This window comes from Ahaetulla prasina, chromosome 2, assembly GCF_028640845.1.
Source record: "Ahaetulla prasina isolate Xishuangbanna chromosome 2, ASM2864084v1, whole genome shotgun sequence".
NCBI classification, from domain to species: domain Eukaryota; kingdom Metazoa; phylum Chordata; class Lepidosauria; order Squamata; family Colubridae; genus Ahaetulla; species Ahaetulla prasina.
The window spans coordinates 274,439,863-274,459,274 of NC_080540.1; the positions used below are offsets into that span (position 1 = coordinate 274,439,863).

At 35.1% G+C, this 19,412-nt stretch overlaps 1 protein-coding gene across 3 annotated transcripts in view; it reads right to left on the bottom strand.

Annotated features, from left to right (window-relative positions):
* RNF180 (ring finger protein 180) overlaps positions 1 to 19,412 on the bottom strand; it is a 59,712-nt gene that overhangs the window by 30,257 nt on the left and 10,043 nt on the right. For all 3 annotated transcript variants that reach the window (XM_058169609.1, XM_058169607.1, XM_058169608.1), the window contains exons 2-3: positions 18,175 to 18,270; positions 9,682 to 10,598 (exon numbers count right to left, since the gene is read on the bottom strand). In XM_058169609.1, the coding sequence (XP_058025592.1) occupies positions 9,682 to 10,598; positions 18,175 to 18,229 (972 nt within the window). In that variant the 5' untranslated portion in view covers positions 18,230 to 18,270. The remainder of the gene's footprint in view (positions 1 to 9,681; positions 10,599 to 18,174; positions 18,271 to 19,412) is intronic.

The window sequence follows — 19,412 nt, forward strand, 5'->3', positions numbered from 1 at the left end:
ATTTCCTTCGGTTATTTCTATTTGCCTCCATATGCTCATCAATTTTACCTACCTATTCCTTAATTTTCTTATATGTTGGGTTCCTTTCTGCATTAATCTCTATACATCTTTCCAAATTTATTATTTCTGTACATATTGTTAATTTTTCATTAAATATTGAATATTCTTTTTAATTCCCTAACATTCAAAGCTTTTCTTAATCAGTTCCCATATTTTACTATCTTTTACTATCACTATTAAACAGTCGTATAAGTTTGCTTTTGTATTGCACTTGCTGTTGGGGATGAGAGTCTTACAATAACACTTCTGGTAAGGCCTTTATAGTTTTCTTTTCTATTTATCATCAATCAAAGCACCCTATAAAGCTTTGCTGCTCATTTAGCATTAAACACAAGGCAACAGGATCAGGTTGTTGTTGTTGTTATTATTATTATTAAAGAAATATTTGGAAGGAATGTATAAATGGAATATGTTTGAGAATTAAAACATAAATTCAACTTTAAGATAAGGTGAAACAGCAATATTGTTTCCTCAGTGCAATTGCTAAGCATATGTTTTCCACCTGTCCATTTGATTTCTGTTTTCTAAATGCATACTTTGTTTTATTCTCAATTAAATGTTATTTTAGTACTTTTCAGCCTATCTCTACTAAATATTATTTTTGTCTGCTAGGTTATTAGTTCAATTTTTTTTGGAAAATTTTAAACACACAAATAAGACTAATACGAAGTAAAATACTGTGGAAAAGAGAAAAAGAAAGAAAGGAAAAATTAATGGTGCAGAAGGAAAAGGAGTAGCAGAAAAATAGAAAAGAAAGAAAACAGATATAGAGAAGTGGTTTCCAATCCCCTTTATAGCAATTATAAGTACAATTATAATTTGACCTTTCTCTAAAGTTACATTCTGACTCATTTCTTTTTTTTTTTTATTCAAAAAGTTTTACAAAAAATTTCCCCCCCCCTTTCCCCCCAACCCCTCTCCCTTCACAAACCCCCTCCCCCCTCCCCCCCTGGCTTCCCGGAACAAACACAAGGTATAGTTAAAAATAAAACAAACATATGCTAAAAAATTTTTTCCCAAAACTATTATACCAATTCTCCCTCTCTAGCTCTGACTTCCTCCTTACATAACCAAATCCTTCAAAAAATTAACAATAAACAGTAATAAAATATATAAATCAGTAGAACAAATTAATCCTAAAATATTTAAAACCAGCTAAAGCATAAAAATCCAATCCAGTTCAGAGAATATCTCCCTTATAGCTTCTATAACCATATAACCATATAATTTCCCCCCCAAGTCTTTCTTACATAAGATCTTTCAAGAATATTCTATTTAAAATTCAATACAACAGATTATAAAATTTATAAAATTTCAATAGAGAAAATTACAATATTATTTAATTAATTACAATATCTATTCAACTTTAGTCCTTCCTCATCAAAATCCAGTATATCCAAATATCTAGTCTCTTATAATCACAAATTGCCTTTCGGGACACTAATATTTTGTCTATTAATATTTTAAAAACCTTGTTTCAAAATAATACTTTTGTCTCTTGCCATTTTTTGGTGCATTAATCTCTGTCTTTCCTTCGTTGCTCCTTTTAAAAGTCAATCACAATATTTCCTAGTAATTCCTTATGTCCAGAAATCCAAAAATTACTGCCGTATATTCCATCAGTCCAAAAGAGAACTCTTGGGAAACATTAAGCTTGTGAGTCTTTTCCATTTGAGGAACAATCTCCTGTAGCACAAATTCAGGCAGCTCATCCAAACTATTTAAAGAAAACTTCTTTAAATCACCTTGTTTCTTCACGATCAAATCTTCATATTTATCCACTTTTATTTGTATGTCCTCCATTCCATTTTCCGAATAATTACACTGGTTAATTTGCTCCAAACTCTCATCCAAAACGTCCCCATTTTTTATCAATTCGTATTTTTGAATAATTAAATACATACTTTCTGTGTAGTCCTGTATAAAGTCACGAATCCATTCTTCTGAAAGAACCTCCATAACAAAATTCCTGCTGAGAATCCCCTTGTAAAGTACTTAAACAGCGTAATATAATCCAACAGTCCACAGTCAAACACAATAAGTTAAATCTCCATTCAGTTTCGATTCAACAGCAAAGCTCCCTTTGATGTATCGCTCTGCTTTCAGTTTCTCTAAAACGAAACTGAAGGGGAGGCGGAAGTCAGAAAATCAAAAATACTTGCAAACCAATAATTGTTCCTCACACTCGTTCCGCCTGCTTTTCGTATCCACAAAAAGAAATCAATTGTTAGCAGAAGTGGACACCTTCCTCTTTTCCTGCTTTTTCAGGAGCGCAGAGAATACTGGAGGTGGGGGAGGGGTAAATAAGGGGATTCGACCGTTCAGGGCTTTGTATTACAAAAACAAAGCCCCTAGGAGAATCTACCCAAATCCTCCCCCTTGCTCTGTCTCTCTCTTTCAACCAGAGAGAGAAATGAAGCCGGGATCAGTTGTTAAATCCGGCTTTTACCATATTCAATGCGGAGTGCCATAAATTAGCACCCAACGAGAAGGGTGGCGCCACCCAGAAGCCACACTCTGACTCATTTCTTTCTATAATCTAGAAAGGTTTCCAGTCACAAATAAACATAAGATATTATCTTTTTAATCAAGCCAGTTGGTTTGGCCTATCGTCTTCACCAACTATTCTTCTGCCACAGGTATTACCAAATATTTCTATTTTTGTGTTTAAAATAATCTTGGTGTAGTTATCATACATAAAAACAATGTTCCATGATTTTTTTCAAACTCCCCATCCCACCCCTGCAAATATAAAACAAGCATAGCAAGCAAAAAGACAGATTAGAATTTATCTTCTTTTTTTTATCTGCAGATTTTGGGTCAACACTTAAAAGCAGAATTATCTATCTGTAGGACTATTTTTGCTGTATTATAAATTGCACAATGATGAAAAGAGAACATGCACTTGCACACAAGATACGCTGGAAACAGTAGCTGACAAAAAATAGTTCTATTTTTTCTTTCTTCATCTCCATTTTATATTTTAGAATCTGGCCAATTTGTTCAGTCTTGGATATAGAAGAGTCTACTGTGTGCCATACAAAAAAGGGCCGTTGAAGCGAAATTAGCACACTATGTGTGAATCTTCAAAGCCATTGGATATATCACATCAGATACATTCAGTGCATTCCTGCATGATAAGGTATCCTATCACTCATATTCCAAAAGTTCAGTGCATTACAATCTGCATATAAACTCCAGCCATCAGCATGTGTTCACAACGCCATCAAGCTACTGATTGCAGAGAAACTCAGATTGAAGCAGGGTAATCCAGTGATAGCTTTACAAAAATCTACAACTTTTTTTAAATAATTTGTCTTCATTGAGAGTAAATATTCCTTATAATCCATATAATATATATCTACTTTTAAAAATTATTTGCATCTGGGATTCTCTTTTGCTCATCATTAGGATCTATACAACAAATATAGATCCTTTCGGGGTGAGTTGTCAGCTGTATGGTGACGATACTCAGCTGTACATTTCCACCCCGAACCACCCCAATGAAGCCCTCGATGTGATGACTCGGTGTCTTGAGGCCGTTTGGGTCTGGATGGGGACGAACAGACTCCGGCTCAACCCATCCAAGACGAAGTGGCTGTGGATGCCAGCGTCCCGGCACAGTCAGCTTACCCCATTGCTGACTGTGGGGGGGCGAATTGTTAGCCCCCAGGGAATCGGTGCGCAATTTAGGCATTCTCCTGGATGCACGGCTGTCTTTAGAAGACCATTTGATGGCCGTCGCCAGGGGAGCTTTTTATCAGGTTTGCCTGATTCGCCAATTGCGCCCTTTCCTGGACCGGGACTCGTTATGCACAGTCACTCATGCCCTCGTCACTTCCTGTCTGGATTACTGCAATGCTCTCTACATGGGGCTCCCCTTGAAGGGCACCCGGAGGCTCCAACTGGTACAGAATGCAGCCGCACAGGGGATTGAGGGAGCTCCTCGTAGCTCCCATGTAACACCTCTCCTGCGCAGGCTGCACTGGTTGCCGGTGGTCTTCCGAGTGCGCTTCCAAGGTGTTGGCTATCACCTTTAAAATGCTCTATGGCATGGGACCGGGATATTTATGGGACCACCTGCTGCCGCCAGTTACCTCCCATCGTCCAGTGCGTCCAGTGCGCTCTCACAGGGAGGGCCTCCTTAGGGTGCTGTCGGTCAACCAATGTCGGCTGGTGGCCCCTAGGGGAAGAGCGTTCTCTGTGGGGGCCCCGGCCTTGTGGAACAAGTTGCCGGTGGGACTCCGTCTTCTCCCTGATCTTCGGACCTTTAAGCGCGAGCTCAAGACTTTCTTTTTCACCAAGCGGGGCTGGCCTGATTGATTTTAATACTGAGGGGTTTTTAGTGAGCTTTTAACTGGGTTTTTATCTTTTGTAATTTTTTTCTTATTTAATATTTTTAATTATACAGCATTTAAATTAGATTTTTAAACTTGTTATTGTATTTTAATATTTTTGGATTATTGTTGTTTTATTTGCTGAGTCTCCGGAGAAGGGCGGTATAAAAATGTAAATAAATAAATAAATAAATAAATACTCTCTGTTGTGGTTAATACAGAGAATAAAAATATGAGGTAGTCTTTAGAACTATTTCAATAAATCTACATATATACCACAAACTCATTTGCTTGTGAAGAATGATGCTTCATCAGTAAATTTATACAACAAGACTTCATATAACAAATTTTGTTTTATTTTTCTTCTAATTTTCTGTAAGAGAACTTCTGTTTATTATGAGGTGCACTTTCCAAATCTATAATGTAAAATCAGTATATACATTTATTATTGAATATACAATTCATTCCAAAGCAGTTATATGAATTTCCCATTTTAAAATTCCATTTAGCATACTACTCAAAAATGTTGATAGATGGCGCTTCCTTTTGCACTGATACTAATAGTTTCTGTGCATCTCTTGCCATCTCCTTAATTTACTATACCTTTATCCTCCTGTAACAATGATTAGCAAATGATTCTTGAATAAACTTTAAATGAGATGTATTTCTGGTGTTTTCATAGTTTCAGATGTCTTCATGATAATTTTATGGTCATTGGAATTAGACTATTCTTTGCTATAAAAATTTCTAGCACACAAGAAAAGGCAGCTATGGTATATTTTCAAATCCTACATCCATCAAAAACTAGGTTAGCATAGAATATCTGATCAACACAGACTAATCTTAATAATAGATGACAGCTGTAGTTAAAAAATGTGAAGCCATCAACTGAATACATCAAAGGGCAGCCATATGCTAAATAAATAAAATCAAAGTGCAAACATAACAAAAATCTAATATTATTGGAATGGCAATCATTTAAGCACTCAAGAGAGTCTAAAGTAGTAGGAATAAGATATCACTTTTTTTACTTCTCCGTTCTTTTCCCTTACATTTTTCTTTATAATTTCCTTTTCAAGCTAGGATAATCAGAACACCATATTACAACCATGGCTGTATCTTGCATTTCATTACAATGACACTTTTACTTGTAATCTCTTTCCTATTTTTTTTTAAAATCCAAGAAGTTAAATGTCATGGAAATGAATTTCGAAACAGCATGGCAGGAATGAGGACTGCTTTCCTATCATTTATCTTACTAACAATTGCATTAACTCTTGTAACTGCAATTATAGCACTGCTGTAATTATCTGTACAGCAGAACCCATTATCACCATTTGGTGGAGAAACTACTTACTAATTGTGTATCCCTTGTCGTTTTAATAAGCGATACTGTCATGGGTCACATAGTTTTGTAAGTCACCATTTCAAAGAAACCAAATATTACACACACAGAAGATAGACTTGTGAACTGAATAATATAGTTCATTCTATTGTGACAGTACTTTTGAAAAATCAATTTTATTTCAAATGAACGTAGGCCTGTCATACTGATTTAGTTATTTGTGCTACTATATATGCCTTCCTTTTAGATAAAATTTACAGGTAACTCATGCAGAATTCAGTATGTTCTTTCTTATACATGTGTTTCTGTAACTATGAATGAAATTTTGTGCACATATAATAATGCCCAAATTTTAAAATTAGACAGTCTCTTTTTTGGCCTTGTTTATACACAGCCACAGACAACTTTACAGTCATACTGAGACTACATTTAATAATCATTTAAATAGTGATTCACTGTTGTAACATCGAAGAATTTTATTAATTTTATCACTGTTTTTATTCTCTATTATTACGTTATTAACAATTGAACTTATGCTTCGTATAAGTTCAATTATATGAAAAAAACCAAAACCCTCTACTCCAGGGGTGTCAAGCTCGCGTCCTGTGCGCCAGATGCATCATGCGCTGGCCATTCCCACTCACGGTTTAGCAAAGGGGGAAAAAGTCACAATATATCATGTGACAACAATGTGACACTGCGAGTTTGACTCCCCTGCTCTACTGACATGTCGCTATAGTCAGCATATATTAAGCTTGACTTAAAGGAGTACATTTTTCTAGCCTGTACAGGTAAACGTTTTTAATAAGACCTTGTTTAAGTCCTATCAGTATCACTTTCAAATCAGTGTTGACTCAAGTCCCTGAGTTTTTCTTGGCAAGATTTCGGAAGTGGTTTGCCATTGCTTCCTTTCTAGAGCTGAGAGAAAGCCAAAGATTACCCAGCTGCCTTTGTGTTTAAGGTGGACCTAGAATTCAGAGTCTTCCAGTTTGTAGTCTAACTACTGCACCAAATGAGCACTCTCTCTCTCTGGTACCCAACTAATAAACTTCAGCTTTATACCCCTCATCTGAACTTACTGAAAAGTAGATGAGTTTATACCTGTGGAATTTTGAAGGATTCAGATAGAAAATAGTTATTTTTTACTCTCTAATATCTGACCTAAACTATTCCTGCTAGAAACACTTCACTGCATTCTAAAATAACACACTAAATCCCTCCTAGGTTCCATGAAACAAACAATATCTGTAAGAATGTAATAAATATTTATTTTTCCTTTAATAGCTTGGAGCTGAATCCCTGAACGCTGAATCCCTGAATCCCTGAATATTGCAGCTGCTACAGTACTCTTGGTGACTTGTACTGAAGCCAGAACTGGCTGCTTCTCATCGTACTCTGCATTTGAGGTCATCCTGAGGCAAACTTTTAAAGTCAGTTGATTTCCTTGGATATCACTTTACTTTCTTAATATCCCCATTTTGTTTCTCCATTCAGGAGAACACCTTTCCAGAAAAGGTAGGGGTCAATATCTAACCTAATGATGTTAACTAAGAAATGCCACTTTCTCTGCTTCCTTCTCTCTTAAAAATGACAGTGGTTTTTGAATTGAATTTTTATGTTTCAGGTTGCTTTTTTAAATTACAGTTAGAAAATACTTTGAATAATAGATTCTTTTTACAATATTGTACAAATTCTGGAGCATTTAATCTGATAAAAATAAGTACTTTCTAACTTTCTAGAAGAAAACCAAATTTCCTATTTAGTCTCTTCAGGGTGCAGTCTGAAAAATCTACATTGCCTATCAAGTTTGATACAATTGAGGTTTGGGACATGGAATATTTTCATAGCTCCAAAAATGATTCATTAAAAAATTAACTCTCACTGATGATGATATAAAGCGCTTATTAAATTCTTAGCAACAAGAAAAAATAAAGTAGAGGTTCTGTTTTATAGCTAATGTAAAGTTTAGCCAATGATTGAATGTTATTGAGATTTTTTGACATTGACTTTTAAGAAAAAGAAATCCAATTCCTTGACTAAATGCTACACATATTTATCACCAGCATTTTGAAAATGCAATAAAATCAATCACAAGAAACAACCTATTGTACAAAAGTTAGCAGATGCTACATTTCAACACCAGATATAAGCATTATTATTTCTAAATTCTGCTGCCAACAAATGAAATAGTGTTAAATTTTACTTTATAAAACTTTTTGAGCATAATATAGCATGTGGCATCTTATTTATTAAAGTTTACAATCTTTTGTTGCTTGGTAGCTGGAGGAAATTTGGTGCCCCCTGCTGTTAGAAAAAAACCCACATTTCTGTTACTATATACCTACTTGAGAATTCCTTTATTAAAAAAAAGTAAAGACAAAATAAAATGTAACTCAGACATATGATTAACTTATAGCATGCTGGCATGCTACATAATAAATGGCAGCATTAGTAGGATATTTTAAAAAAATAGTTCTTATATTCAGGAAATAATAAATAACTACCATTGTGTGTTAACATGCTAAAAGGGATTTCAGTGTGGATTACTGACATGAAAATTGATAGGAATGCTGATGCAACTGTAGACATCTTTATATTTAAAAAAATGTATAACTTCTTAATGTATAGGGTGAATTATACCAATGGTTTAACAAAAAGGATAGAAAAAAGGGTGAATGGAAGAAGTTGAATGTTCCAGCATACTATACAGGATCTAATTTCAACACAATAGAAACTAGGGGTCCAAAAGAAACAACATTTTGCAGATGTTGTGCTTCTTTAATTCTCACAGTATTTTATCATATACAAATCTTTTTCATTCATTCCATTTGTCCCAGAAACAAATTTAAACCCTGCATTTGAAACAAACAGACCTTTTTCTAAGCAAACAATGATGATTTTCATTTATTCTTCGGTATCCAATATTTTTTCCTGTAGTCTCATGTTACTTTACTAAACTTATACCTACCATATGTTACTTTACTAGACATTCCCTCAGATTGCATACATTATAATTTTTCTCAAACCATATTTTATTTATTTAAAGCATTTATATAGCTGCCCATCTTAAAACAAACTTTGGGTGGCTCGTAGTCAAGAATCATGCAATACTTTCTTTCATACTTTCACCCTGATGTTGGACATTAGTAAATAAAATACAGTGTTTGTATCATGATATTTTTATCCTTTTACGTTTTTTATGTTTGTCACTTGCCACCTCTTGTGTTTGTTAAGAGTCCAATCCAAATAGCTGATCAGGTGAGTCATCTAAAAATTAGAAAGTTAATAACTGTTCTGTTGTCACAAATACATCACTTTAGACTTCTCTATTGTTTTCTAATATTGTCTTTTCAACATCTGTTTTATTCTCCCAGGCCTTTTAATTTTATTTGTAATGAATATGTTAATATTTTCCTAGACTGGAATTTGTTCGATTTCATTTCTGCTTTTGTTGCCATTGTATCAAGTTCAGTTCCTAATGACTGATGGACAAATGCTTGCTGCACTCCAAGAAAAGTCCTGTAATTGATACTATTCATCCATTTTACTCATTGTTGCCATTGTCTTCTAATTTTACAGTTGCTGTTGTATATTTTAACCCACTATTACATTTTAGTCACAATTTCAAAATGTTTAAAAAAATACTAAGAAAACATTTTCTGAAAGAAAGCCTTTTATTCCAAAATAGATACCCAAATATAAATATGATGTTGAATGTATATTTCATGATGATTGTAGAATAGTTCTATACAAAACAAAATGCTGGAAATATTGAAATAAAAATTGAGATAAATAGTTATTAAGTATGATAGGTTATTTTTATGTTTAGAAGTTCCAAGGAAACTTTTGGAAAGAATTTCACAATATACAAAAGCTCCACTTAGTACTCATAGAAAAATTCTTCATCTAATATAATCTATAAATTGTTGTAATACATACCTGGTCTTGCCACCTATGTTTTCTCCCCAAATTGTTCAACTGGTTTCTTTTTTTCTTGTACAACTCTTGATCAATAGTTGTGAAGGGCTGAAGAAGATAAAAAGGTATGATATGCAGCTGGAGAGTATTTTCTTTTGCAATATTCTCTGATGAAGGTAAGAACAGTTGTTGATCAGTAACAGCACTCTCAAGATAACTTTTTGAAGCTTTCCAAACAGGATTAAACCCAGTTTCTTCTTGTGCTAATATCCTGTAAGAAGTAACTAAAAAAATCTTTGAAAGCTCAGAAGTATCTGATTCAAGTCGGAACTGAAAATAATTATGTAATTTGTTGGATTTCAGTGGTAAGCAATCTTTTGAATTAAAATGCTGTGTCTCATCATGTTGCCTAGAAAAAACAGGTCTCTCAATTGTGGATATTCCATATAAAGTAGGAAGCAAGACAAGCCTCTTTCTCAAACTCTGTGGTATTCTATGAAAAGCTTTTACAGTGTATCCGTCATTCTGAGCCAGTGAAGCTGAAATACTTGCTTTTAGATTAGACACTTTGAAGCATAGTTTTTTATTATTCATCTCAAAGTTAGCTGATCTCAACTCTAGGCAAAGTGCCTCCATTAATCTTCCAGTACTGTCATTACTTTTAGCCAGATATGGAACTCTTTGATTTTCAGGTCTCAGAATTCCACTTGTAGCACTCTTGTGTATTTCTTTACTAGAATCACAATTGCATTTACAAAGTGACAAGTGCTTTAGTTCTGATTTTGGTAACCTAGTAGCTATCTGGCAGCCAGTTTGTCTTTTATAAAGATGTATATCTGTAAACTGTCCACATAAATACGCTGTATTACTGATAAAGTTATATTCTCCAAGGCAAGCCTCACAGAATGGGAAGTTCAATTTTCCAGTTGTCCATTTGCCTATGGGAGAAAATAAGCCATTAATTCTTCATAATTCATGAGATAAGAAATGGTCATGAAGTCAATTTTCCCCCACAAAATAGGAAAGATTTTATACTTATCATTTTATAACTGAAAAAGAGCAAATAATCAAATAACAAAAGACAAAACCTAACACTTTTGAAAAAAATCCTTGAGATAAATACATCTTGGAAATGTTCACATTAACGATCCATTGTAAACATTTTAAAATATTATCTGATACTACTAAACACACTCATTGTATTTATTTATATTATATTATATTTATACTAACTACTGGGTATTTTTGAACGTTAGAGATAAAACCATCTTAGACATTATAATACAATGTGCAGTTAATATTACCTGATAAATAAGCTATACCAAAACTGAATAGCTTATGAATTTTTATTTTTTTCACTAACGTACTACAGAATTTGATGTTGATGCTATTATACATCTTGGCACAAATGATCTGTCCCAAAAGGATGCACTGTCCCAAAAGGATGCACTTTCTGTGCAGAATGATTTCCAAAGCTTGGGATATGAGCTTAGTAGTATAGGTTGTAGGCTTATCTTTTCAGAGGTTTTACCAGTATATAAGGAACAAAAAGGTAAAGGTCAGCGTATAATGGAGTTTAATGTGTGGCTAAAGGAGTGGTGTAAAAGGGAAGGCTTTGGTTTTATTAGTCATGATGTCTGCAACTGGTCCAATGAAAACTATACAAAAGAGATGGATTGCATCCATCAAAGAAAGGGTCTGAGTTACTTAGCAATAAATTCACAGATTTTCTGGAAAAACATTTAAACTGAATAGTGGGGACAGAGAATTAATTGATACAGAACACTTCTGTCCCCAGCAATCCAAAATTAATAGGGTTATCAGTGCATGTAACATAGATGTCTGTGTGAATAAGATTATCAGCCCTGCTATCAAGCAAAACCAAGCATTTAATAGTGAGTGCCATACCATGTGCACTAATCAAACAGGTGGCAAGAAAGTAGGGGCAGTCATGCACAACACAGGTTATGTAGACAGTAAACACAAGGTCAATCAAAACAGACTCAAATGTCTATACACCAATGCAGAGAGTATGAGGAATAAACAGGGTGAATTAGAAATTCAAGCAAATGAGGGCAGATATAATATTGTTGCCCTTACGGAAACTTGGTGGGATGAAACTGACAAATGGAATATACAGCTAGAGGGATATAAATTATTTAAAAGAAATAGATCAAATAAAAGAGGAGGTTGAGTTGCACTATATATAAGAAATAACTACATCTCTACAGAAATAGAGCAAAACAATGATGAAAATTATCTTGAATGCATTTGGGTCAATATTAAAGGGAGGGAAAATGATATTGCCATAGGTATATACTATAGCCTACCCAACCAAACAGAGGAAGTAGATGAACTTTTTGCTAGTCAGCTATCTAAGGTATGTAGGAAGCACATCATAGTAGTAATGGGGGATTTTAACTACCCTGACAATAACTGGGAGACAAACTCTGCACCAAGTGGAAGATCCAACAGGTTCCTAACAAACCTAGCAGACAACTTTGTTTCCCAAAAAGTAGAGAAGGCAACAAGGGGATCAGCCATATTGGACTTAATTCTCACTAACAGAAATGAAATGATAGAAGGTGTTGAAGCTATAGGAATCTTGGGGGCAAGTGATCACGCAATATTGGAATTCAATATTATGCAAATACTAGTAGTAGAACAAAGTCAAAGTAGAGTCTTGGACTTCAAGAGAGCTAATTTCAATAAACTCAGAGACAGCTTAAGAAGGATTCCATGGACGAGAATCCTCAAGGGGAAAACAACTCAAGAAGCTTGGGAAATTTTGAAAAGTGAGATTATAAAAGCCCAGTCTAGCACAATACCAATGAGGAAGAAAATTAATAGATCTCAAAAGAAACCAGCATGGTTGCATAAAGAACTATCTGACAAATTGAAAGACAAAAAGGACAAGTATAAAAAGTGGAAAGAGGGGCAAATAACTAAGGCAGAATATCAGCAAATAGCCTGAGCCTGTAAAGATGAAGTGAGGAAAGCTAAGGCTCACATTGAACGAAGGCTAGCGACAAAAGTAAAAAATAACAAAAAAAGCTTCTTCCAACAAAAGCTTCTTGTTAAAAACAAGAAAAAAGTCAAGGAAACAATTGGCCCATTTCTGGGAGAAAGTGGCAAGAAGATGACAAGCAACAGGGAGAAAGCAGATCTACTTAACTCATATTTTGCATCTGTCTTTACACAAAAGGAAAAAACAATCCAACCTATCAAAAACAGCACCACTAAAAACAGATTAGGAACACAAATTAAAATAGGGGAAAAAATGGTAAGTGAACATCTGTCTACCCTAGACGAGTTCAAATCACTAGGACCGGATGGATTACACCCCAGGGTTCTGAAGGAACTGGCAGACGAAATCTCAGAACCACTGAACTATATCTTTCAAAGATCCTGGAGCACAGGGGAACTGCCAGAGGACTGGAAAAGAGCTGATGTAGTTCCCATCTTCAAAAAAGGAAAAAAAACAGATCCAGGAAACTACAGACCTATCAGCCTAACCTCAATACCAGGGAAGATTCTGGAAAAGATAATCAAGCAATGAATCACCAAACACTCAGAAGCAAACAAAGTAATAACCAAAAGCCAACATGGGTTTGTCAAAAACGGATCATGCCAGACTAATCTTATTGCATTCTTTGACAAAGTGACAAAATTAGTGGACCAGAGGAATGCTGTCGATATAATTTACTTGGATTTCAGCAAAGCATTTTTATTTATTTATTTATTTATTTTATTAAATTTTTATACCGCCCTTCTCCCGAAGGACTCAGGGCGGTGTACAGCCGGAATAAAATACAAAATATATACAATTAAAAGAAATTAAAATAAACTATTACTAAACGGCCGGTAATTTAAAAGATTTAAAAATTTAAAATATTACTAAAACCCCAATTTAAAATCAACTATTTATGCCAGTCCTGCTTGAATGAATAAATATGTTTTTAGCTCATGACGAAAGGTCCGAAGATCAGGCACTTGACGTAAGCCAGGGGGGAGTTCGTTCCAGAGCGTCGGTGCTCCCACAGAGAAGGCCCTACTCCTTGATAAAGTAGACCATAACCTACTACTAGATAAAGTAGAAAAATGTGGGTTAGACAGCACCACCACCAGATGGATTCGTAACTGGCTGACCAACCGCACTTAACAATTAGTCCTCAACAGAACTACATCCACATGGAGAGAAGTATGCAGTGGAGTACCCCAAGGCTCTGTTTTAGGCCCAGTACTCTTCAACATCTTCACCAATGACTTGGACAAGGGGATAGATGGGGAACTCATCAAATTTGCAGATGACACCAAGCTGGCAGGAATAGCCAACACTCCAGAAGATAGGCTCAAGACACAGAAAGATCTTGACAGACTAGAACATTGGGAGCTATCTAACAAAATGAAATTCAACAGTGAAAAAAGTAAGGTTCTACATTTAGTAAAACAACAACAACAAAATGCACAGGTACTGGATATGTGGTACCTTGCTCAATAGTAGTAACTGTGAGAGGGATCTTGGAGTCCTAGTGGACAACCATTTAGATATGAGCCAACAGTGTGCAGCAGCTGCCAAAAAGGCCAGCACAGTTCTGGGCTGAATAAACAGAGGGATAGAATCAAGATCATGTGAAGTGTTAATACCACTTTATAATGCCTTCAGTTTTGGTTGCCACGATGCAAAAAAGATGTTGAGACTCTAGAAAGAGTGCAGAGAAGAGCAACAAAGATGATTAGGGGACTGGAGGCTAAAACATATGAAGAACAGTTGCAAAAACTCGGTATGCCTAGTTTAATGAAAAGAAGGACTAGGGGAGACATGATAGCAGTGTTCCAATATCTCAGGGGTTGCCACAAAGAACAGGGAGTCAAACTATTCTCCAAAGCACCTGAGGGTAGAACAAGAAGCAATGGGTGGAAACTAATCAAGGAGAGAAGCAACTTAGAACTAAGGAGAAATTTCCTGATAGTTAGAACAATTAATCAGTGGAACAACTTGCCTGCAGAAGTTGTAAATGCTCCAACACTGGAAATTTTTAAGAAAATGTTGGATAACCATTTGTCTGAAATGGTGTAGGGTTTCCTGCCTGGGCAGGTGGTTGGACTAGAAGACCTCCAAGGTCCCTTCCAATTTAATAATATATCAAGATAGGGCCTACTGCAGGTTCCTCTCCTTTTGAGCTAGATAGATCATGGACAAGGTAACAGGTCTCCTCAGTGGTAGTCCACAATTTATGTAGAACAGTGTTTCTCAGCTTTGGCAACTTTAAGATGTGTGGACTTCAACTCCCAGAATTCTGGAAGTTGAAGTCCACACATCTTAAAGTTGCTAAGGCTGAGAAATACTTTTGTAGAAGTACAGATGGCTACATTCCTGTTAGCATTTTACAACCAAGCTAAAGTAGAGTTCTTTCAGCATTTGTTAAACCCTTGAAATAAATTAGTTTAATGTTAAGAATGCTGATTTTGATGATTATTCGTGCAGCTGTTGATAAAAATAGGATCTCCAATATGATCACCAATGTCCGATGACATATATGGCACTAGAAGAAGAAGAATGTAAGAATGCCTATTTTTATTAATGGTTTTAAATTATATTAACTGATTAAATTGAGCTTTTATTTTTGTTCTGATTGCATTTGATTTTTTGCATTCTACCCAGAGTCCATTAGGATTGTGTGGCTTATAACTATTGCTAAATACATACCTAAGTAACAAGATAAAGACTACAGTGTGAATCATCTGCATGGTAGGTTTTCCCATTTTGAAGTAGCTTTTTCCTATGCCTTCTGAAATATAATGTATAATCTCTTCCTTATGAATTATAACTTTGAATTCCACTCGCTTTGGCATTCTTGTGACATTAACAGACATACATGGAAATCTGTACATGATGTAAATGAGAATATGTGGCAACGGATTATGATCAAATACAATTCCATGATCTGTAGAAAATATATTATCTTAGGCAGAGAACATAAATTTGACTTTCAATCAATTATTTAAAGGTTTTTTATAAAATAAAATAGAGCTACTTCTTAACTAGACCTATCAGAAAAACTAATGTTCATACCGGTAATACTATATGGGACAATATAAGGAACATAAGATGTGCAAGTTTAGACTTAACTGAAGCATAAAAATCAGATTTTAAGATCTGATTTTACAGTAAATGTCTGGCTCTAGATCACATTTAATATTTGGAAGGGGTCCAGGGATCACAGTGGCCAAAATCACAGTAAAATCTATAGGATCTGAATCCTAAATTTTGTTTTCTTGGATTTAGAGGCAAAGTTTTAAGCCATAGACCTCAAACCTTTGCCTCTAAATCCAGAATATTTGAGCTATTTAATTGTGGATTAAGTTTCATGTTTTTCTGAATTTCTCTTCAAAATGACAGCAAACTACATCACCAATTTTTAATAGGGAGGGAGCACAAAAAAGGATGATCACATGTAGCCCTAATGTCTCCAGTTTCTATAACTCTACTGTATACAGCAGCTAAACACAAATTCCATACATTTGGTTACTGTTAAAAAGCATAGCACCTTAAGTCTCAGCAAGTTGCCTTATTGTTGTTGTAGTGTTCTTTGGAGGGATGACCAAAGGACATTGTCAGTATATGCTAAAAGGACTTAACCCTACCAAGGTCACCCAAAGTATGATGATCACCCCAGCAGACATCATGGGACTATCCAAGGAGTCAAAAAATGAATGGAGAGCCAATAAATATCTGAGTGTCAATTGATAGTTTATAACTGATAGAAGGTTGATTAATATAGCTCTGTTGGGATCTCTGGAGAGCTCCATGCCAGTCCCTAGCCTTTAAAGAGAGGTGGCTAGAAGCAAGTGTTACTCGGGGTTGGATGATCAACCATTAGCAAAAGCAGCATTGAGTTGTTATTGGCTTCAATTATTACTATTGTTATGACCGGTCACACAATCAATCAGATATTTAAACTAGATTTCTCACAGACTATCGAGTCCTTCCCAAGGACCTGGGATAGGCAAATGTTGTTTGATAGTGTTAAAAGTATTATCGCAGAATGTAAGTTGTTCCAGCTAAAGCTTGGAAAAATTGAATGAAGGTGATTTTTGTCAATGCTGATGGTGTTCAGGTGGTGCTCCAGATGTTTTGGGATTATACCCAAAGTACCTATTACTATTGGTAACTATCTTTGTTTTCTTTTGCCACAATTGATCTATTTCTATTTGTAGATTTTTGTATTTTGTGATTTTTCTCCAGTTCTTTCTTTTCTATTTTGCGATCTTCAGATACTGCAACACCCACTATCCAGACTTCTTTGTCTTTCTTATTGACAATTACTACATTTGATGTGTTATGTGGCAGGAGTTTGTCTGATTGGACCCTTTAGCTTCATCATCATCATCATCATCATCATCATCATCATCATCATCATTTAATTTTTATACCGCCCTTCTCCCGAAGGACTCATTCTTCATTTTCTATTACTTTATTTTCTGGTCCTACCAGTTCTTGCTTTGCAAGCAAATAGTACTTTTTGCAGATCTTCCAATGCATCATTGTTGCTACTTTGTCGTGCCTTTGCTTGTAATCAGAGTGTCCTGTTTCAGGCCATGAGCACAAGCACACCAGAAGGGACCAATTGTTTTATTGTCACAACTAAACCCCAGCATTCCGCAGGCCCCCAATGTACATGTAAACACCTTTACAGCAAGTCCTGTTAGAGTGCCACTTGGGAAAAGTTCTTTCAAGGGCCTTGGCTAATGGTAGCAGATATATGTGTTAACCTTCAATGGACTTTTACTGATTAGGACTAAATGACAAGGCCTAAAAAGTATTGATAATAGATGTGACAGGGGAAGAAGAGTTATTTTATTGCATTATCCGAGAAGATAATAAGTTAATGAAATTATCTGTACTTTTTGTGATAAGGGGAAAGTAATTTCTTTATACATTTTTTGACTTTTTTCCTGCACTTTTTGTTTTATTTTTGAATTTTTTAGTTTATATTCTAAACTTTAATAAAATTATTATTTAATGAGACATGAAGCAGTTTTATAACATCTGTAATGAACCTGAAACTAGAAACAGGCATGGAAAAAAGGAAAGTCTCTGATTCAGAAGGAGAATTCAGCTTTAAATTGATATGCTAAAAGATGTCAATGGACAGAAAAGAATATAAAAGAAGAAGACCAGCAGCAAGTTGGATAGACTCAATTAAAATAAACAAATCATTGGAAGACCTGAAGCATGAAGCTGGGGACAGATTATCTTAGAGAAAACCTATTAGTGTGGTCACTAAGAGCTGACACCAATTTGATTGTAAAAATAATAATAATAATAATAATAATAATAATAATAATAATAATAATAATAATAATAATAATAATAATAATAATAAGTAATAGTAATAGTAGTAGTCGTCGTCATCAAAACAGAGTGGGAATTAGTCATTTCAATCTGTATGGAAATACTATGCAATAATGGACTCAATATTTTAACCCATAATTAAATTGGGCTCTTACCTTTTCTATTATGCAAGTCACCCAAACTGGAAAAGCTTGTATGTTCATGTGCCATAAGTTAGATTTATCCAGGGAGGTAATAGACAATCAAAGTTTCTATAAAATAAAATTCAATATATTATTAGCATTGTATATATTTTCACTTTGTAAAGTTTTTTAAAATATTTTTACTTCCAAAATCCTATTATGTATGTTCATTGTATTTTTCTTTCCCCTTTTCACTCTTTGTCTATCCTCAATATTTCTATGCACAAGCTAGTTTATCCTTAATAAAGCTCTACTTTTATCCTTCTTCCATACGCTTTCAACAAGCTTAAACAAATGGCTGAGATTAAGTATGTCTTGTCTTTGTAACATCATCCTAACACTCCAAGCTGATTTATTTCTTGCCATTCAGGTCCGGAAGGAAATGTAAGTTTCCCACATAATAATAATAATAACAACAGAGTTGGAAGGGACCTTGGAGGCCTTCTAGTCCTACCCCCTGCCCAGGCAGGAAACCCTACACCATTTCAGACAAATGGTTATCCAACATTTTCTTAAAAATTTGCAGTGTTGGAGCATTTACAACTTCTGCAGGCAAGTTGTTCCACTGATTAATTGTTCTAACTGCCAGAAAATTTCTCCTTAGTTCTAAGTTGCTTCTCTCCTTGATTAGTTTCCACCCATTGCTTCTTGTTCTACCCTCAGGTGCTTTGGAGAACAGCCCGACTCCCTCTTCTCTGTGGCAACCCCTGAGATATTGGAACACTGCTATCATGTCTCCCCTAGTCCTTCTTTTTATTAAACTAGACATACCGAGTTCCTGCAACCGTTCTTCATATGTTTTAGCCTCCAGTCCCCTAATCATCTTTGTTGCTCTTCTCTGTACTCTTTCTAGAGTCACAGCATCTTTTTTACATCGTGGCGACCAAAACTGAATGCAGTATTCCAAGTGTGGCCTTACCAAGGCATTATAAAGTGGTATTAACACTTCACGTGATCTTGATTCTATCCCTCTGTTTATGCAGCCCAGAACTGTGTTGGCTTTTTTAGCAGCTACTGCACACTGCTGGGTCATATCTAAATGGTTGTCCACTAGGACTCCAGGATCCCTCTCACAGTTACTACTATTGAGCAAGGTACCACATATACGGTACCTGTGCATATTTTTTTTTGACTAAATGTAGAACCTTACTTTTTTCACTGTTGAATTTCATTTTGTTAGATAGCGCCCAATGTTCAAGTTCAATGTTCCC